This window comes from Excalfactoria chinensis, chromosome 8 (assembly GCF_039878825.1).
Source record: "Excalfactoria chinensis isolate bCotChi1 chromosome 8, bCotChi1.hap2, whole genome shotgun sequence".
NCBI lineage: Eukaryota > Metazoa > Chordata > Aves > Galliformes > Phasianidae > Excalfactoria > Excalfactoria chinensis.
The window spans coordinates 17,878,358-17,896,117 of record NC_092832.1 but is presented as its reverse complement, the minus strand read 5'-3'; the positions used below and the strand labels follow the sequence as shown (position 1 = coordinate 17,896,117).

General features: G+C 42.0%; 1 protein-coding gene and 1 long non-coding RNA gene across 3 annotated transcripts in view; one reads left to right on the top strand and one right to left on the bottom strand.

The window, feature by feature from the left end:
- The window catches only part of ST6GALNAC5 (ST6 N-acetylgalactosaminide alpha-2,6-sialyltransferase 5), a 62,124-nt gene that overhangs the window by 40,093 nt on the left and 4,271 nt on the right, over positions 1-17,760 (top strand). For both annotated transcript variants that reach the window (XM_072343558.1, XM_072343559.1), the window contains exons 3-4: positions 10,746-11,155; positions 14,585-14,692. In XM_072343558.1, the coding sequence (XP_072199659.1) occupies positions 10,746-11,155; positions 14,585-14,692 (518 nt within the window). The remainder of the gene's footprint in view (positions 1-10,745; positions 11,156-14,584; positions 14,693-17,760) is intronic.
- On the bottom strand, positions 11,167-17,155 carry LOC140255739 (uncharacterized). Its single transcript, XR_011904540.1, has 3 exons — positions 16,915-17,155; positions 15,387-15,537; positions 11,167-13,114 (listed from the first exon to the last, which is right to left on the bottom strand). It is a non-coding gene; the product is annotated as an uncharacterized lncRNA (long non-coding RNA).

Here is a 17,760-nt window from a genome sequence, read left to right as displayed (position 1 = left end):
ATCGCAGGATGGTGATAGTGCTCTTAAACAGTAGCTGCTATTAAAATGTCAGCATTGGTGTCAGTGCTGGGGATGGAGCTGCTTCCCCTGGTAGTTTAGAGATGAGCAGATGGACAGGTGCTGCTAGAAGTGAGCTATTGTAAATGAGGAGCACGGATTTAATCCCTTCTGATATGGCTTATTATCCATATGTAGGATTAAAAACCTGTGTAGTATTACTGGAGGAGTTACACTGACCTCCAGATTTCATGCTTTCGGATTTTAGTACTTCTTATGTACTGTTAACGTTTCTATTCCAGATCTTGGCAATATTGAGGCGTAGGTGAAAGATGTAAAGCCAAAGACAATATGGTAGTTTTCCATTGTATGATAGCAGGGCTTTGACTTGTGAACTCTGTGCAAAATGTGTGCTATTCACATCTGAACTAATTATTCAATCAAAGATGTGTCAGGTCAGTCAGTGGGAACGATGTACGACGATGGGCTTGAATTGATCACACTTCATTTCCCATCGACTGTCAGAGCAAATGGTGGCTCAGATGATAAGTTAGGATCGTTGCCAGTCATTTCTGGGCTTGTGCCTTCAGTTCGTTTGTTCTTTCTTTCTTTCTTTCTTTTATTCCAAATGAGAACCCCCCAGATTGTTTGGGTGCCCTCTGATGTTGCTGAACAAAGCATTGCAAAGCCTTTGTAGCCTTCGTGACGCTATTTCTGCTTCCATAATTGATGCTGCTGCATAGTCCTATAATCACCTAACCTTACTGAGTTGTCGCCACGTGAAGATTTGATTTCAAATTTAGTAATCATTATCCGTCGTGTATTTTCACATAGATTACGAGTTCAGGACAGGGTTTCACCCCAGAGCTCTCTGAATGCTGCTGTGCTCCTCTCATTCACTCTTTTTGCATGCGCTTGTGACACTTCCAGCTTTGGTGATTTACTAGCAATTAGTAGGCTTCCATGACAGATTTATTGTACGCTTTCAAAGTGTGATGAATCAGGTACGTGACTGTGAAGAAGTGGTTCCCTAGGACTTTTATTTAATACAAAGCCAGAGAGTTAGATCCTATGAAGAGCTTTGATGTCTAAAGCAGGACTTAGCCCAACTAAAGCTCCTAAACCCAAATGTAAAATTGCAGTTTAGAAGAGTCTTAGCTTAGCTGCTGCCTGGCCCTGGAAACACATAAACCAAAGGGCTGTTTCCTCATTGGAATTTCATGTGCCCACTGTTCTTTTTCTGCACCTGCCAGCAGCTTTGCCTGCCTTCTGTGTGAAGCTGCTCAGGATATGGAAAGAAGAACCCCTTTCTGCCAGCTCTGTGCCTGCCACAGCCCTGCCTGCACTCATCCCACAGCCTCACCCCACCAAACTCACAGATATCATTCATAGAATCATTAAGCTTGGAACAGACCACTAAGATCATCTCATCTAACAGCCAGCCCGTCCCCACCATGCGTGCACCGTGTCCCTCAGTGCCCCCTCTTGAGCCCATTCAGGAATGGTGGTTCCATTCCTTCCCCTTGACCAGTTGGAGCACCAGGTTTTTGTGTGTGTTCTGAGTTCTATTGTTGCGCTGTTTCATTCCTGCCAAAATTGTTTAACTTTCAGGCTATGGATTGATTCCTTTGGAAACAATGAATATTCAAAAATAATCTACTTGTGACAAGACCAAATGCTTTTGTATTAACAAGCGTTCCTTTGAAAATACATCGATCTGTTCTTTTTATTTGCTTTCCCAGATGTCTATTGCTCAATACCAATTGGAGAAAAAAAATCTGATTTCGGATGTGAAATTGTCCCATGCTGAACAAATACACATTGAACCAAAATAAACCCATTTAAGAACTTATTTTTTTTTAATTAAATGCAAACGTGGCATCCATCGCAGTCTTTTAAAGCAAACAAAGCCCTCCAATGTGTTTAGAATGTTAAAAAGAAGATTTGTGCTGTGTTCACAAAGTTATACAATAATTAAAAAGGAAACCAGTTAAGCCTTCAGAGCCCGTCCTGTTGTATAGGATGTAATTAATTTCCGTTTAATTAGAGTAGAGCTGTGTTGTGATTATTACTTTTTTGAGGGTAGCAATTCTGCACGGTTGCAGTTTTCAGTGTTTTGGGAAGCAGAACGTGTGGCAGAAAAGCATTGCCCACACTGCAGCTGTACCTGAAGGGGATGTGTCTGAGTTTGGCCTCTTTTTGCCTCCAGGTTACATTCCTAGGACAGAGGATCGGCCATGTGTGCTGCAGAGGCAGCACTTCTAGCAGGATGGGGTGGTTCTCCCTTGGATGCGCAAACAGGCACAGCTGCGACATACAGGCAGTGCTGTGCTTAAGGTGTCTGGTATTGTGTTGGCTGTGCATCCTCAGGAGACATCTGTCATGAGTGTGTGGGCACCATCTTGGGCTGCCTTCAGCTGGGCTCACCAGGTCAGGGACAGCAGCGTGCAGCTGAGGGTTGTGCCATACAGACAGGAGGAAGCACCTGCATGCATCTCTGCTCAGTGCACTGTTTACACCCCTCAGGGGAGGCTTTTTCTCTTTTTGACTCGTTGCTGAAAGATTTTTATACTGAAAGCTGTTGGTAGATCAGTGCGTCTGCCCCAGAAGAAGAAAAGGCCTTTCTGTCTCTCCTGAGACTCGAAATAGTGGCTTCAGAGAGGTCTGGATTTCTCAGAAGTGTTGGTTAATTGCTAGGCGCTGTTTGGGGCCGTAAGGAGGGAATGATGACCTATACTGGAAAACTTAGAATGCAAATAACACTCTGTTTAGCAGAGATTCATTGCCATGAGCTGGGAGTCTCTGGTGCAGCCGGGTATGGCACAGTGACCTGCAAAGCAAGTGCCCGTCACACAGCTTCAGATTTCCCATCGAGACGTATCAGATCTTAATGCATTTCGTAATGGGGATTTGGAGCAATAGAAGATGGGGAGATTTTTGAACGTCCTCTGCAGTCCGGCAGTAGTTGGTCATGCTGTTGTTATTCCTTATCATTCTTTCCCCACCACCATTACCCTTCTTGTGGCATTTTGGGCTGAATTTTATGTGCAGTCAGCATCACTATAGAAAGATCTTCCATCTACCTCCCTTCTTTTTTGATGTTGTTGTTTATTTCTGACTTGTTTCTCTTGGCCTGCTGTTCCCATGGTGAAATGGATCTGAAGACCAGTTCAGTGAGGCATACTCCCCTCAAAAAAATATAGGGGGAGAAGTGAGCAAAAGCAGCTTAATGTCACTACCAGGCAAAAAGCACTTCAGATGACACGCGCATCACAGTAAAAGAGTGCAATTTAGGCCTATTAAGGTAAAATAAGAAGCAGAGAAGTGTCTAAAACACTCTGAAATCCCTCGGGGCTCGTACTCTGCACCTCACCTCTTTCTGGGGAGGCTCCCATCTGCTGCTGCACGCTGAGAGATGGCTCCTTTTTCCCTGATTTCTGTGGCATCTGTTGGTACAGCTGCCTCCCTCCTCCTCTCGGTGGCACGCCCTTCTGTGCTTCAAACGCCTCGGCCTAACGTGCTGGGTCACTGGATTTAAGTAGTACCATTCCCCAGTGTGTAGATAAGCTACATCTTGAGGCGAGGAATATTACTGAAGAGTGTTTAGCCAAGTGCCTGGGAATTATTCTTCACTCACATCAGCTGACAGTAAAACATAAATAAAAGCACTTAAGTGCCATGGCCCCAAGAGATGCCCAGTTATAAATGTCTGTGAAATACATAGATATGGAAATGTACTTAACTCTACTTCTAGCAAGGTCACACACCCTCTCTCCCCATAATTAGCTGACTTGCTATCAGCTCTTCCCTGACGCATTTTTTCAAGGGCTGTCTTCTCGTTTGCCCTGCAGATCAGGATGCCTTTGTTGGGGAGAGCCCTTCCTTTCTTTCCAGCCAGGCTTTTTCTCTGCTTCCTCCAGATACCGGCTAAACTCAAACTTTTCCATCAAACTTCCTTCCCCCTGACTTAGTCAGAAGATAGCTTTGATGTTCCTGCTTTAAATTAAGAGCATCATCTCATCTCCTTGGGAAATCCACGTCGGCAGACAGAGTGCCATCTCTTTCACTTGATTGTCTAATTAACCCTCAGCGATAGGACCATCTCAGTGCAAAATGTTTCCATCCTATGAGTGTTTAATTTCATACTAACGTACATTCTGGCAGATAAGCTCAGTACAGACATCCCAGTGGGATAAATATGTTTATGTTTGTCTCCGGATCAGGACTGTGATAATGGGAACCAATTAGTTGGAGAGATGTGTAAGGGATGCTTGAGACCCTTTTAAAAATACCCAAAGCCAACCTCTAAATTCAAATTTAGCTGTAGCTCCCCAAAAGTTCAACATTCTGGAGTTGAATGGTTTCAGCTGCAGGCACAGATTTGTGAATAGCCATCTATTGGGATGTTTTCTTCTCATCTGCTCTTAGTCCAAAAGTAAATATACAGATATTTTGGCCCCAAACACACCTTTTTTCCTTTCCGCATACATGCTGGGAGAAAGTCCTAGTGACGATTTGTATCTGGTAGCTTTGAATGCAGTGGATGTAATGAGCAGCAGCACCAGTTTCTGTCCTCGGTGACCTTAACTGCAGAAGCTGCTGTGAGATCCTGCTCTGCAGGTGGTACAGAGCTGTGTGTCTCTGAACCTGGGATGTCCTCAGAAAAACATGTAAAACCCAGAAGCAATGTCTGCTGACAGGAAAAATAGAATTCTCAGTCTGTTTTTCTTCTCTCGGTCTTTTTTTTTTGGTTCTCTAATTTCTTATCTGCTGTTACTGTACAGGGACAGAAGTAGGAACACACAGAGCAGTTGGGGTTAATACCAAATAAACTAGTGAGGATTACATGAAGTTAACCCATAAATTCAAAAGGTGGATGTGGTGAGGTTAGACATTGCTGACAGTTATTGAAACAAAGACCTTTGAAAGCAATAAGGAGATGTGCTTTTTTGTTAGTCAGCTTCAACAAGGTAGAGAAATACACGACAAGGTAGGCGGTAGTGAGAATTCTCGGTGGGGTGGTTAACTCTTTCTAATCGGACACTTGATCTTGAGTTTCTTCTGGTCTGAATATGTTGTGTTAAAGTTGTGTGAAAGCGGGCTGCGTTGCAGGGGCTTAAACCGCTTGTTCCTTGCCAGTGCTATCCCATAATTGCCTCTTGGAGATATGGCTCTAGTTTAGATATATTCGGAAGAGGCGGAGAGTGTTACAGAAAGACCCGAGTGCTTTAAGTTGAAAACAGTCTTGAAGGATCGGTGGTGTTCACCTTTAAAGCTAGATAAAAAGTCTTGCTCAGCCATGGCAGGTACAGAGGGAGCAGCTCAAGGTGTGTTTCCCTGAAAGATTTAAAGTAGGAAGAATTGCCAAAGCATGCCAGAGCAGATCGGAGGAGTTGATGTGGGTGCTTTCCAGAGCAAAAATCAAAGCTGTCTGACGGTTGAAATAGTTCCTGCTTTTCTAAAATGCCATTGATAACTGTTTGCATAGTTAGTTAAGACACCGTGCTTGTTGCCTTATTGCATCTCAGTGCAAGTACTTCAACAGCAGCACGAAAGTGAAGCGGTTTGATGTAATATGGATGTCTATTTGCACTGCTTTTAAGATAAACATTAAGCAGTAATCATTTCTTTCGAGCCTTCATATTGTTCACGAGATTCTCTCTCTTGTGTAACAGCTCATGTTCATCAACGTGATGCATTCCTGCCTGATTTTCCAGTGCTGTCTTTCATTGAAGATATGCTTTTCTTTCTCTGATTGCTTTTTCTTCTTAGGCCATTACTCTAGTGGATAGCTCCAGGTTATCATTGTATCCTATCTCCCCTTCCAATAAGCCTATGATTGATACTAATCTTGCACTTGGGACACATTTATAGGATGCGGGTTGGAAACTACTCTCTAAATCTTGGCTTTATACGCACTGACAATTTGCAAGGTTGCACCTTATATTCACTTCAGTTGGCTTAGGGGAAAACATCAGTTCCGTGTAATCCTGCTTCCAAACAAGAAAAGAAATGCGCTCTGTACACAGGAAGTTACTCCTTGTTCCGCCTCCTGCGCCGCTTCTGCTTGTACTTCATGTGACTGGGAAGGGCTCGCTTTCTGGACGTGGTCAATGTCCTGTAACCAAACTCATGCCTTTTCTTTCCAGTGAGAGGAGCCATATTTTAATTAATCTAATGGAAGCTTTGACTAGCAGGCAGGTCTCTGAAAAAGAGTTAATGTGCCGGAAAACACTTCACACGAGCACAAAACTCTTCGGTGACTAATGTGCTGAACGGCACTTTTTCTAAGAAAATTACCCCAGTGAAAGCTTTATGGAGTGCATTTGTTTTTTTTTATTTTTTCTTTTTGTAATCCAGCCTCATGTTTAGAAATTGAATTAGATTCGCCTAAGGACCGTTTGGAAATAGAATTATATTTTCACTACAAGCTTTGCAGATGCCCATCAGCGTAATATCGTGGCAGACAAAAATATTCTGCTCCTTGGAGAAATAAAACCCAGGGCGCTGTGATCACCGCCGTGATGAATGCATGCGCTGGAGTTCGGCTGTTCCACTGTTCAGCAGATATCTGAAGGCAGGGTCCGGTTGTATAATGAACTCTTGAAGAACCAGTAGGAGATGAGGCTGCTAATGTTTCCACAACATCTGCATATTCAAGCTTTACAGACCAAGAAACAAAGAGAAGTAATAAGAAATTCATTTGTTTTATCTTTTATCTTTTTAAGCAGACACGCATTTATCTTCCTAAACAGATTTGCCAGACCTTTTTTGAATTGCAGAGTTCTGCAACTTGTTATGTGGATTTGCATAAGGATTAGCTGTGCTGGGGAAGTGGTATCTCCTAACCCTTTCTATTTACTTGTGTGCTGTCGGTCACTGGGGTGCAGTTCGTGAAGCAATCAGTGCTTTTATTTCAGTGGATAATGCAGCTTGTTTTCACAGCAGAGCATCCAATGCTCCAAAAGTCCAGTTCAACAAAAATTACAAATGCATTTGCTCAGGGGATTTTTTTTCCTTGTTAAGACCTCTCTGCACTTGCTGACATATGGGTTAAAGAATGAAAAGTTATGGAACTTGGGTGGAAAATCAGTGCTGGCATACATAGTGTGCAAAGTAAGCTATGCTCCCCAACCTAACGTGTGTGAGAAGTCTGTGGTCAGACCAAGACCATGTTTAGATCAGAACTCAGCACCACAAAACCAGAGCTCACAGAGCCCCAAATACCTCAGTTGGTTGAGGTTAAAAGGCTCTACATGCCTTTTTTTTTTCATTCTACTTTTCCTTCTAGCTCTTTATTTGCCAAAGTATTACTCAGAATGTCCCAGTATGCACTGGGCTCATTCTCTGTTCAGAAAAGACTGATTTGAGGGCATCATTTCAGTGTGTCGTGTGCATGGGACTTGAAAGTACTAAGGCAGACTCTTTGTGCTTGTACATTTCTTTCATTTTTAGCTCTTTTCACATGCCCTGTTCCAACATTGATATATTACAAAGCAAAAAATATAGGGGAACTGGCATTATTTTTACAGGATCGTTGGCATTTTGCACTTTTGGTCTCAGACGTGTGGTTAATGAGCAGATATCCAAAAAGAATTTGAATATTCTGTAGCATTTTTTCATCTGCTTTGCTTCTTGCCTTCCCCCAGTACGTTTGGAATTCATCTGCACTATGTCCGGCATTATCCATTAGGAATGTTGGTGTTAACGAACTAACAGGTGCTCACTGTCTGCCAGGCTCAGTAATGAGCTGTTCTTCACTGTTCGGGGCTTTATTTTGGCCATATCATCATTGCTAAGATAAAATATGCATTTTTGTTATTTATTTATAGGAAGATAAACTTTTATACTCCTGATAATGGAGTGATCTGAACCCAGGGGTCTCAGAAGTAGGTCAGTGAGTGCTCAGTAGGAAGAAGCCTCCTGCTTCCCAGTGCTGCTGGTTTTACTGGGGGGAATTGTCTTGTGCTCTCAAATCTTGGCTTTAAAATCAAAGGACTATGATAAGCAGAAATGAAAAGATAATAATGAAGAAAGCATTTTATTTCATCACATAGAAAATAATTTTATCTAAGAGTAACATAGTTTGAATCAGTAATAACATTCTATTGATTTTTTTTTTTTGGAGCAATAAAGTGTCTGAAAATAACATCTTTCTGTCATTGGACGACATAGATTTTGAAGTCAATAACAGAGCAGAGATTGCTTAAATTGGAAAATACAGGAACAACTGTGGCAATGCTTTTTCATTGCCATTTGCTTGTTGGTCTGTTATTAACAAACCAGAAGACGCTGATATAGCAGCAGTAGTTCCTGGGCTGTAACGCATGGCAGTGACAGCTGCTGGTGGCAGTTTGGCTCGTGGTACTTAGTGTGCCAGGTTGTGAACATTTGTTATGTCCACCAGCGTGCTGCTGTGGGTGTCCCAGCACCAGGCAGGTTTTCCTCCTCCCTTCCCTTTCCTGGGACAGCCTTTCTTCTGCCAGCTTCACTGGGTGCACACAGGTACCATAGAAGTCACCTGCCTCTCACCCTGTGCCTTTTTTGGGCATTTTGAAGCAAGACAAATGGATTACAGGTTGCACTGCCTACTACCTAAAATGTAACTTGTATGTCACGGTTTGCTTCTTTTAGTTTGCTTTTTTCCCCACATATCACTGTAATAATTACATTAGCAGAGAGCTTTCTGTGAACTTAATGTTCTTCTGGCTTAATGGCCCCTGGTTATTCTCAGGCCATCAACTTTTCCTAGCTGGTCATCAATCCCAAAGAAACGCTTTGTGCCTCCATTATTATTGCTTAAGTAGATGACATTTCTGGCGCAACCACTGCCTCCCGACCAGCTAATACTGCAGCAGTAGGTTTTTTTTCCCCCTTGCTTTCAATATTGTCAAGGCATCAGAAACAGCTGGTGTGAGAATGTTGTGGCTGTTGGCTGTGAATTCCTGACGGTTTTAGGTGTGAGATCTGTAGATCTGTGCAGAAAGACTCCAAGGTGAGCATCAATGATTGGACCGCAGCGGGTACAGCTGCTCGGCCCCCACTCATCACTGAAGCATTAGTTGGGTAAGTCCTGCATGTTTCAGTCAGAAGAATTCTTTTTTCCAAAGGGAATCATCCTCTAGCGAGCTACAGGACAGATGTTGTGGGAGTGTTAATGTGGATCACCTAGCAGATGATGACATTTCCTCCCTGCTCCACTGATGGGTTGCCCTTGTTTCCTCACAGGTGATGGATCCTCTGGCAGACATTTAAAAGAAATAAGTACTTGTAGCTCAGTAGGCCAGAAACCAGCAGAGATTGTTGTAGGTGAAAATGTCTTGCAGCTTGGGTATTCAAACCTGTGTGAGTTAACATCGGTGCTGACTACATTTCCTTTAACCTCATTAGCACTTCATCTTGCTTTCCCAAGCATGATGGTGGAGAAGCTCGTTCACCTTACAGCCTTTTGCTAGGTAATTCATCAATGTGCCAGAAGAAAGCTTAAAGGAAAATACATGTGAATACTGCATTAGGAACCTTGAGTACAAAAGCACGAACATTGCTACTCATATCATTAGCTCTGGATTGCAGCCCACATACGTGAGAAAAAAAGGACTTCTGTTTTTTTGGGCACGATGGAGACACAAAGCTTATTGCTGCTGTCATTGCATACACTGTATAATTCATTTACTTTTTGGTTTAATTTAAAAAGAAGGCCAGCGTGCCATGCCAGGACAGCAGCTCTGACTGCCTCCTCCTCCCCATGTAGGATACACCAGATACAGATCTATGGTCTGGAATGTAGTGTTGCAGATCTTAGATGCTGGAATGTGTAGAGAGGTGCACCCTCCGACAGGCTGTACCTCCCAGTTCGCTGTATTGTTGTTGGAAATCAGCACTTTGGGGATGCTCGTAACCCTTTTGCCCCTTTCCAGTCCGCACTCTGCGCAGCAGATGAACATACATAGGCCTCTTGTTTATACACGTGCTGGTGACAGATTTCAGCAGTGTGATTTGTAAAGCATTTTCATTTTCAGGAAAGCTTGTTTTACTCTCCCAGCTCTATTAGATCAGGCACTGACTGAACAGGCACCGCCTGTTTCATTTTATTGCATAACTTTTAAGCATAGCAAGCTAGAAGAAGTTCAGTGCTCTCACTCGCTGTCATGTAAAAGATAGGCAGATGTTAATGAGCAGCTCTGACTGTTGAACCACAGCAGAGGCATGAGAGCACTGCCATCGTCCTGGAACTGACTTGGAAACAGAGTGGAAGGATTAGACCACGATATAATTGTCTTCCCTGTGCAAAATGTCCTGACCCCAGGGTTGAAAAGCTATTCGTGCTTGTGCTTATGGGGACTTAAAAAATGATTAGTTCCTGCAGAAATTGGAAGAGGAGGAATCAGAAATACTCCAATTATAACTCTTTCATAACAAGCGGAAGAAGAACAACGCTGTGCAGCTGTGAACGGTATAGGAGCTGGTGTGAGTACTGAATGTGAACATTACTAAACCGCACTGGGAAGGAGGATTTAAACTGTGGATTCAAATCCACGGAGGAACTTTAAGGGCTACACACATTTTCCCCATCTATAAAAGGTATAGGTAATACATCCCCAGTTATTTGGGAAGAATGCTGAGGGAGATTGATGCAAAATCCTGAGTTTTTTGCTATAAAATATGCAGTGTATGTGTAACATGTGAGTTATACCTGGCGTATGGGGAGGTGTTCACAGCTGATTTTGAATTACATTTGCCTTTTGCAGCCTTTAAAAATGCACTGCAAGAGCTGCGCGTTGGTAACCAGTTCTGGACACCTTCTGGGAAGTAAACAAGGCGACAGAATCGACGAGACGGAGTGTGTAATACGAATGAATGATGCACCTACTCGGGGTTATGGACAGGATGTCGGGAACAAAACAAGCCTTCGAGTCATTGCACACTCCAGTATTCAGAGGATTTTGCGAAATCGCAACGAACTCTTAAATACGAGCCACGGTGCTGTGTTCATCTTCTGGGGTCCTAGCAGCTACATGAGGAGAGACGGTAAAGGCTTGGTGTACAACAACCTGCAGCTGATGAATCAGATACTGCCTCAATTGAAAGCATACATGATTTCTCGCCACAAGATGCTTCAATTTGATGACCTTTTTAAACGGGAAACGGGGAAAGACAGGTGAGGAAATTTACGGGGATGCATTTGGGGGAAGTCATACAGTAGTAAAATAATGTAGTTTATATGTACCAATTTGAGGTCTGCTCAGAGGGACCATCACGGCCATTAAATCCTCCGCTGCATGAGTTGTGATACGGTATAATACGCCAAATAACATCACTTGCAATGTAAGTTAAAAGTATGCCTCTAAATAATTTGTATGGAGTATTGCCTCATCAATTTAGAATGCCAGCATCTGGCTGTACTGTTTATACAGCCAAGGAGGTAGGAGCTGTTTAAATCTCACTTTTGAGGTTATATACCTGAAAGTTATTTTACTGATTCTGAAAAATCAGAATGGATATGTTATGTTTCCTCACAGAGGAAATGCCACCATTCTGTGACTTATAATAGCTGCTTATTGAATCTAAGCGTTCTTGGATAACTGCAGCTGTAAGGCTTCTTGTAAAACAAACAAACATTAGTCATACATTAGGCGCTTCAGAAGCGTTCACCTTGTAGTTCCAACTGGGAAAAGGGAAGTTAGGGTAGTTAGATCTTTATGAGACTGTTTATGACTTGTAGGCTGATCTTCAAATCAACATTTTAATCGGTGACCCACTGCAGGACTCGAGCATTTTCACATATAAGGTTTGAAAAATGGGCATTTAAGCCAAAGACTTCCTAGAGAGAAACACATTTACTTTTAATGAGCTCCTATTTTTTATATATTAAACACGTAGTAGTAAAAAATTGAACAGGGTCTCTACTGAGGTTCAGATGAAGAGGTGGCTTCATTGCACAGTAACTCATGGTGAAATAGAAGACTTGAGTGCCAGATTTGTCTTTTGGGCAAAGCCAGTGGCATGGAAGTTCTTGTATCCCAGTAGCTGATGGTGACTGCGTCTTAGCTTGGTGTCTGTCGTACCCCGTCTGTCTTTCTTTGAGAGTTCAGTTACCATGGATCAAACTACTTGACTGACTCACATTAACTCCAGTGCGCACACACAGTAACTCATTTAGTTTCTAACCATTAAAGGTCCTCTTCATCCTCAGAACAGTGCTTTTGATTCTCTGCCAGGCTCTGCTTCTGCCAGAACGAGAGGAAAGGATAAGAAGGAGGGTACCCTGCCAGCTCAGCAGTGGTACAGTCTTTTCCAGATTTGTTCGCTCAGAATGGAGCAAAGCAAGGAGGTTATAATCTGTTATTAGTTAAATAAACATTCAGCCCTTTCAGGAAAAGTACAAAGGATTATTAGTATGCCCAGTGCTTACAACAGCAGGACAGTTTGAAGAGCTGTAGTAGAGAGAGATTACTCTTTTCATTGTAGGACCATTTGAAATGCCCATTTCTGAGGACCAGCTCACCTCCAGTCTTTTTAGTCTGGCCAGTCCTGCCATGAGGACCTAGGGGTCCATTTCTTTCCTGACAGCTGCAGTGCAATCAGAGGCAAACTGCTGCTTTCTAACTCTGGATTACCCGTATGAAGCTGGAGGCCAACAGCCATGCATGGGATGAAAGCATTTCTTTTTCTGCACAGGCACCAGGCCCCATCATGGCTCTCGAAGGGCTCAAGGAGCCTGAGATGCTAATAACATTCTAACAGGCTTGTAGTGGGCTCAGTCAGAGCCCCCCTGAACTCCCAGCATGAATCCATGGCACATGGATCCTAGCAGAATGCAGCCTCGTTCGTTTACAGGTCCTATTGCACAGGTCCTGTTGCATTTAAGCAGCTGCAGGATTTGCATGAACCAGCGCTTTGTAGGGCATGTGCAGTACACATGAAGGACTAAAAGATTGAAACAGGAGGTGAAAATAAATGAATAGGCAGCATGGAAAAAAGAAAGATGAAAAGAAACATGGGTAGACATTGTAAGGGAAGAACATTGATGTAGCTGTGGGGGCAGGAGCAGTGCATTGTACAGCCCGGAATGATGCCATTCCCTGGGAGGTTTCTGCTGAGCTCTCAATATTTGTGCCTGCAAAAAAAAAAGAATGGAGAGAAGTGTGAGTGCAAGGCTGCAGTAATCAAACCATTCCTTTCTGTCTTGGAAATGACGAGGAAAAAGGTAATTGGATGCATTGTTATTTACAATAATAGCTGATTCTGAAATGAAAGGAAACCTTCAGAAAACGCTGTCAGTTAAATAGTATGGTGAATGACAAAGGCTACAGAGCAGTGTACTTGGTATTATAAAGTAACTGTACTTGAAAATAACTTTATAATTGAATAAGGGTACATTAAGAAAATATGATTCAGAACCAGTATTATAGTAATTAGATAAAGGAAGCATAAATGAAATAACTGCAGGAAGAGTATTTCCATAGAGATTATAAATGAGATTTTGGTGGAGCAGAAAGGCCTTTAATTGTAATTTAGTGTGCACTACAGAATTATCAGCACAGTGTGTTAGTTCATAGAATAAAAGAATATCTGATAATTTTCCCTAATAAGCACATGACAGTTCTTCATATTCTTTCATTAGAGCTGATTAGGTAGAAAAACAGGATTCTTTTGTTAGAGTTTTGTTCAGATCTTTCATGAAAAGGCAAAACGTTGTAACCCTGTTTCTGCAGTGCTGTCCTACAGACATGGTATTTAAAGAGGTCAAAGCACTGCTTGGATAAGTTTTAAAATCTTTATTCCATTGTTTGGCTTTTAAGCTTGTTTATTCAGAATCAGTTTTTCTCCCATTTACTGCAAACACTGAATTGCAGACTAAGTGTGTGTGTGTAAGCAAAAAGGAAAGTAAGCCAGCAGGCAGCCCCATTTCCTTTCCAGATGTGTACAGAACCCAGGTCCTGGTCTGAGTACAATTGCTCTCGGTTTTGGAGGCAAGGTGTTACGCATGGACCACTCTAAGCCTGAGCATGTTCCTAAATTACCTTGTGAGCCAGAGGCAGGAAAGCAATTGTTTGGGTCACAGAATCACAGAATGGCCTGGGTTGGAATGGACCTCAAGGACCATGAATCTGCAACCTCCTGGCTGCAGGCAGGGCCACCAACCTCCACATTCAATACTAGACCAGGCTGGCCAGGGCCACATCCAGCCTGGCCTTGAACACCCTGCAGATGGGTGGTGTTTATCTAGCACGTTACTAGCAGGAGCATGTGTATACAGGACATGAAGTTTCACTCGCTTAAGGTAAAATCACCAAAAGATCAGCTAAATGTTCACAAACGCTGCTGTGTCCAAAATTAATTACAGACAGGGTAGTTGCTGCATAGATTAGTTGACTGACAGAAGACATAAGTAAAAGTTGTTAAAAGATGAATGAGCAAAGTCATTGTCTTGGTTGTTCAATTTTCATAACCTCTCATAAAAATAAAAATAATTCATAACCTTTTTGAGAAATGAAAATATACATATATACATGCCCAGAAATGGTTTCAGACATTTCAAGAATTATTTGTCAGACTAGAAACTTAATTATGTTTTTGCTTTCAGGAAGATATCCAACACTTGGCTTAGCACGGGCTGGTTCACAATGACTATCGCATTAGAGCTGTGTGACAGGATAAATGTTTATGGCATGGTGCCACCGGATTTCTGCAGGTAGGATTTGTTTTGGAACCATTATTAGCCAACAAGGTTGAACATTACAGATAAATATCTGAATCTTGAATTTTCTTTCTGAAATGTCTTCCATCCTCCTAAAGCAATTAATTAACATGTCCCAAGATCTGATTCTGAAAGCAACAAACAGCATTTAATTATGTCATATAAAATATTAAAAAGTTTTGTTTGTAGTGTGGGAGAATTAATCTATGTTGTTGGTTTCTTTTAGTCCCTGAATATTTATCAGCTACAAGTAATGCAGTAATTGGCATGAAATTAATCTGGAAAAAAGGAAGCGCTAGAAAGTATTATTTTGAATTTCTGTTTAAAGGTTGCCCCCACAATTAATAGAGAAAAGCAGTTCCTGCAGTGACTAGGTTCTGAATTAACTTCCTGTGCTACTGAAGTTAAGATTGTAGTATTGCTGTCACATAAATGCCAGTCTTCCAGTAAACTGGTTTCCTAAATAACCTAAATGATCCCCACCAAAAACCCCACAGAATTTGGATCTGCAGACTAAATACAGTCAGTCCTCTATTCACCCGCTTTGGTCCTGCAGGGTGTGGGATACACGTGGTAGAAACAGCACACAAATTCTCTCAGTGGAAGCTGCATGATGTATTGATGTTGGTTTATAAAGTAACAGCTTGTGTCCCCTGCTCCCAAATCCCTCTCACTAAGAGCTACTTGCCTTAATTTCCTGTTGCAAATTTAGTGACGTGACTGAAGTCTGGTTCCTTGACCAATAGAAGATCCATTTCAGGGGCGTGGGGAGAACGCTGCAGTGACAGGTTAGCTCATCTGTCGCAGAGAATTGGACTGCTTTGACTTTCTTGTGAGCACTGAAAAGGATATTTAGAAATCTGCATTTATCCTGAGCACAAAGCAGTAAAAATCCCTGAAGAAATTACAGTATGAAATGTCAACATTAAATCTCACTTTGTGAGAATTTTTACAAATTATAACAAAACCCCAGTGATAAATGCTGTGATGTACTGCCAGATTTCATCATGAATTCTCCAAGGAAAACAACAAACTAGATCAGATATTTCAGGCAACATAAATACCTTCCCTAGCACAGCATTTCGTTCCCTTGTCATTTCAGTTGGCAAAGACACATTTCTTCAGTTCCTGTTCTGAAATGGTTATGTCCCTGTCATCACTGTAAGTGGCTGGTCCGTCCTTCTCATATAAAAATCCAGTGGAGATGGACGGGCTTTGGGGTCTTGTCTTGATAGACAAGAAGCTGGACACAGAATCACAAGGTTGGAAAGGACATACAAGATCATCCAAGTCCAACTGTCCTCCCAACGCAACCCACCCTACCTGTCATGTATACATCAGGTGGTACAGGTACAACTCTGTTTTACTTGCTGTGCAGCCAAGGAATCATTAAGGTTTAAAAAATAACACACACACACACACACACACACACATATATATATATATATATGTATGTATATATATATATATACATTCTTAATACTATTCAAATTGACTATCACCAGATGTACAACTCCAGCAGATATTCCTTATTGGTTAAGTATTAATCTGTAGAGTCAGTAATTAGTGTGGGTGATCACTGTCATGGAACTGAATTAGTACCGCATCTGTAACATGAAGGACACCTCAAAGGTATCATGAACATTATACAGTAGATTCTGTTACAAATTATTAGCTTAAGATCATTAACCAAATTGCTTCCTACCCATGCAGGAAAAATAGTCCAGTGAAGCAGTCTCCACTACTGACTAAAAAGATTTGCCGCTATTAATTGCAACAACATGTTTTGGATTCATTTCTATTTACTTTCACTGGACATTGATTTTATAGTTTAACTGGAATTGGCGACCTGATTATTATAAATTTCTGGTAGCACAGAGCAAAGCTATATGTAACACCGAATGCCTTTTGCTTGGCTTCAGATCTCTGCTGTGCTAAGGGTTAATGGCTTTGATATTGCTTTCATGCTGTTAGATATGTCTGTCTTGCACATTCTGGAATAAGATGAAAGCCTGTGCTTGCATGCACATTAGAAAGCTTTTTGGAGAGAGTGTGCATCTCTCCTTTTTCCTGTCACAAAACAAGTCATCTTGCTGTACATGTTAGTGTCCAGCGATCCAGTCCGAGCCTAGTCTAGCAAACTGGCAGCCCAGGTAGGAAGCCCTGCCCTCTCTTAGGAACCTTAAGCAGTCTGCCACACACATGTAAGAACTCACTTCTGCCTGGGATGGAAATCAAGGATTTTCCTCTTGCTTCCCTACACCAGCAGCCAGATTGCAGTGCGCAGATAGCAACACAACTCCTGCAGGAGCTGCAGTGCTGCTGCTTTTCTTTGTGGCTGCTCAGCAGCACCTGCAGAGGATAGAGAAAGCTTAATGCAGTCTGTAGTAACACCATTCCTGTCTGTTGGATCCTGTGCAGCAGTGAAAGGTTGGATTCTTACAGGTATCTCTGCATTCTTACACGTGCAAGGAAAATTCAAGATGTTGAAGAGATCCCTTTAACTTCCCCCTTCTTTCCCTCCCTCCCCCCCTTCATGGGCATTCTGGAACTCAAAGAAACTTAAAGCTTAATTCTGAGCCTTATTTTAACTGATATGAATAATTTTTGCTCCAATTATGGAGTCAGATCATTTTCGTATGAAGAATCCTCATTTGACTGCCAGGCCATTTCCCATCTGCGATAATTTGCCTGAAAATTGGCATTTGAAATCCTTTAATTTATTCCTTTGGGCACCGCTTTTAAATCTAGTGTGGGGTTTTTTTGTGTTGCTTTTTTTTTTTTTTTACCTCTCCTCTTTCAGTCGCTTTAAATCAACTGCAAGGAAGCAGTTGTTGCTACTTACATTTGCTGGGGTGTACGGAGGACTCGATGCACGTAGATGATTATATGAGCTGCACGGGAGATAGCTGAGCCCTTTCATTCCTTATACCCAAATCTCAATTCATTACCTTACTAACTTCATAACAAAACACTTACATAGCTTGGAAAACTGAGCTTAGAACACATGCCAGGGAAATGGGCTCCTGGGAATAGAAGGCAAAAAAATTATCCTGAAAACA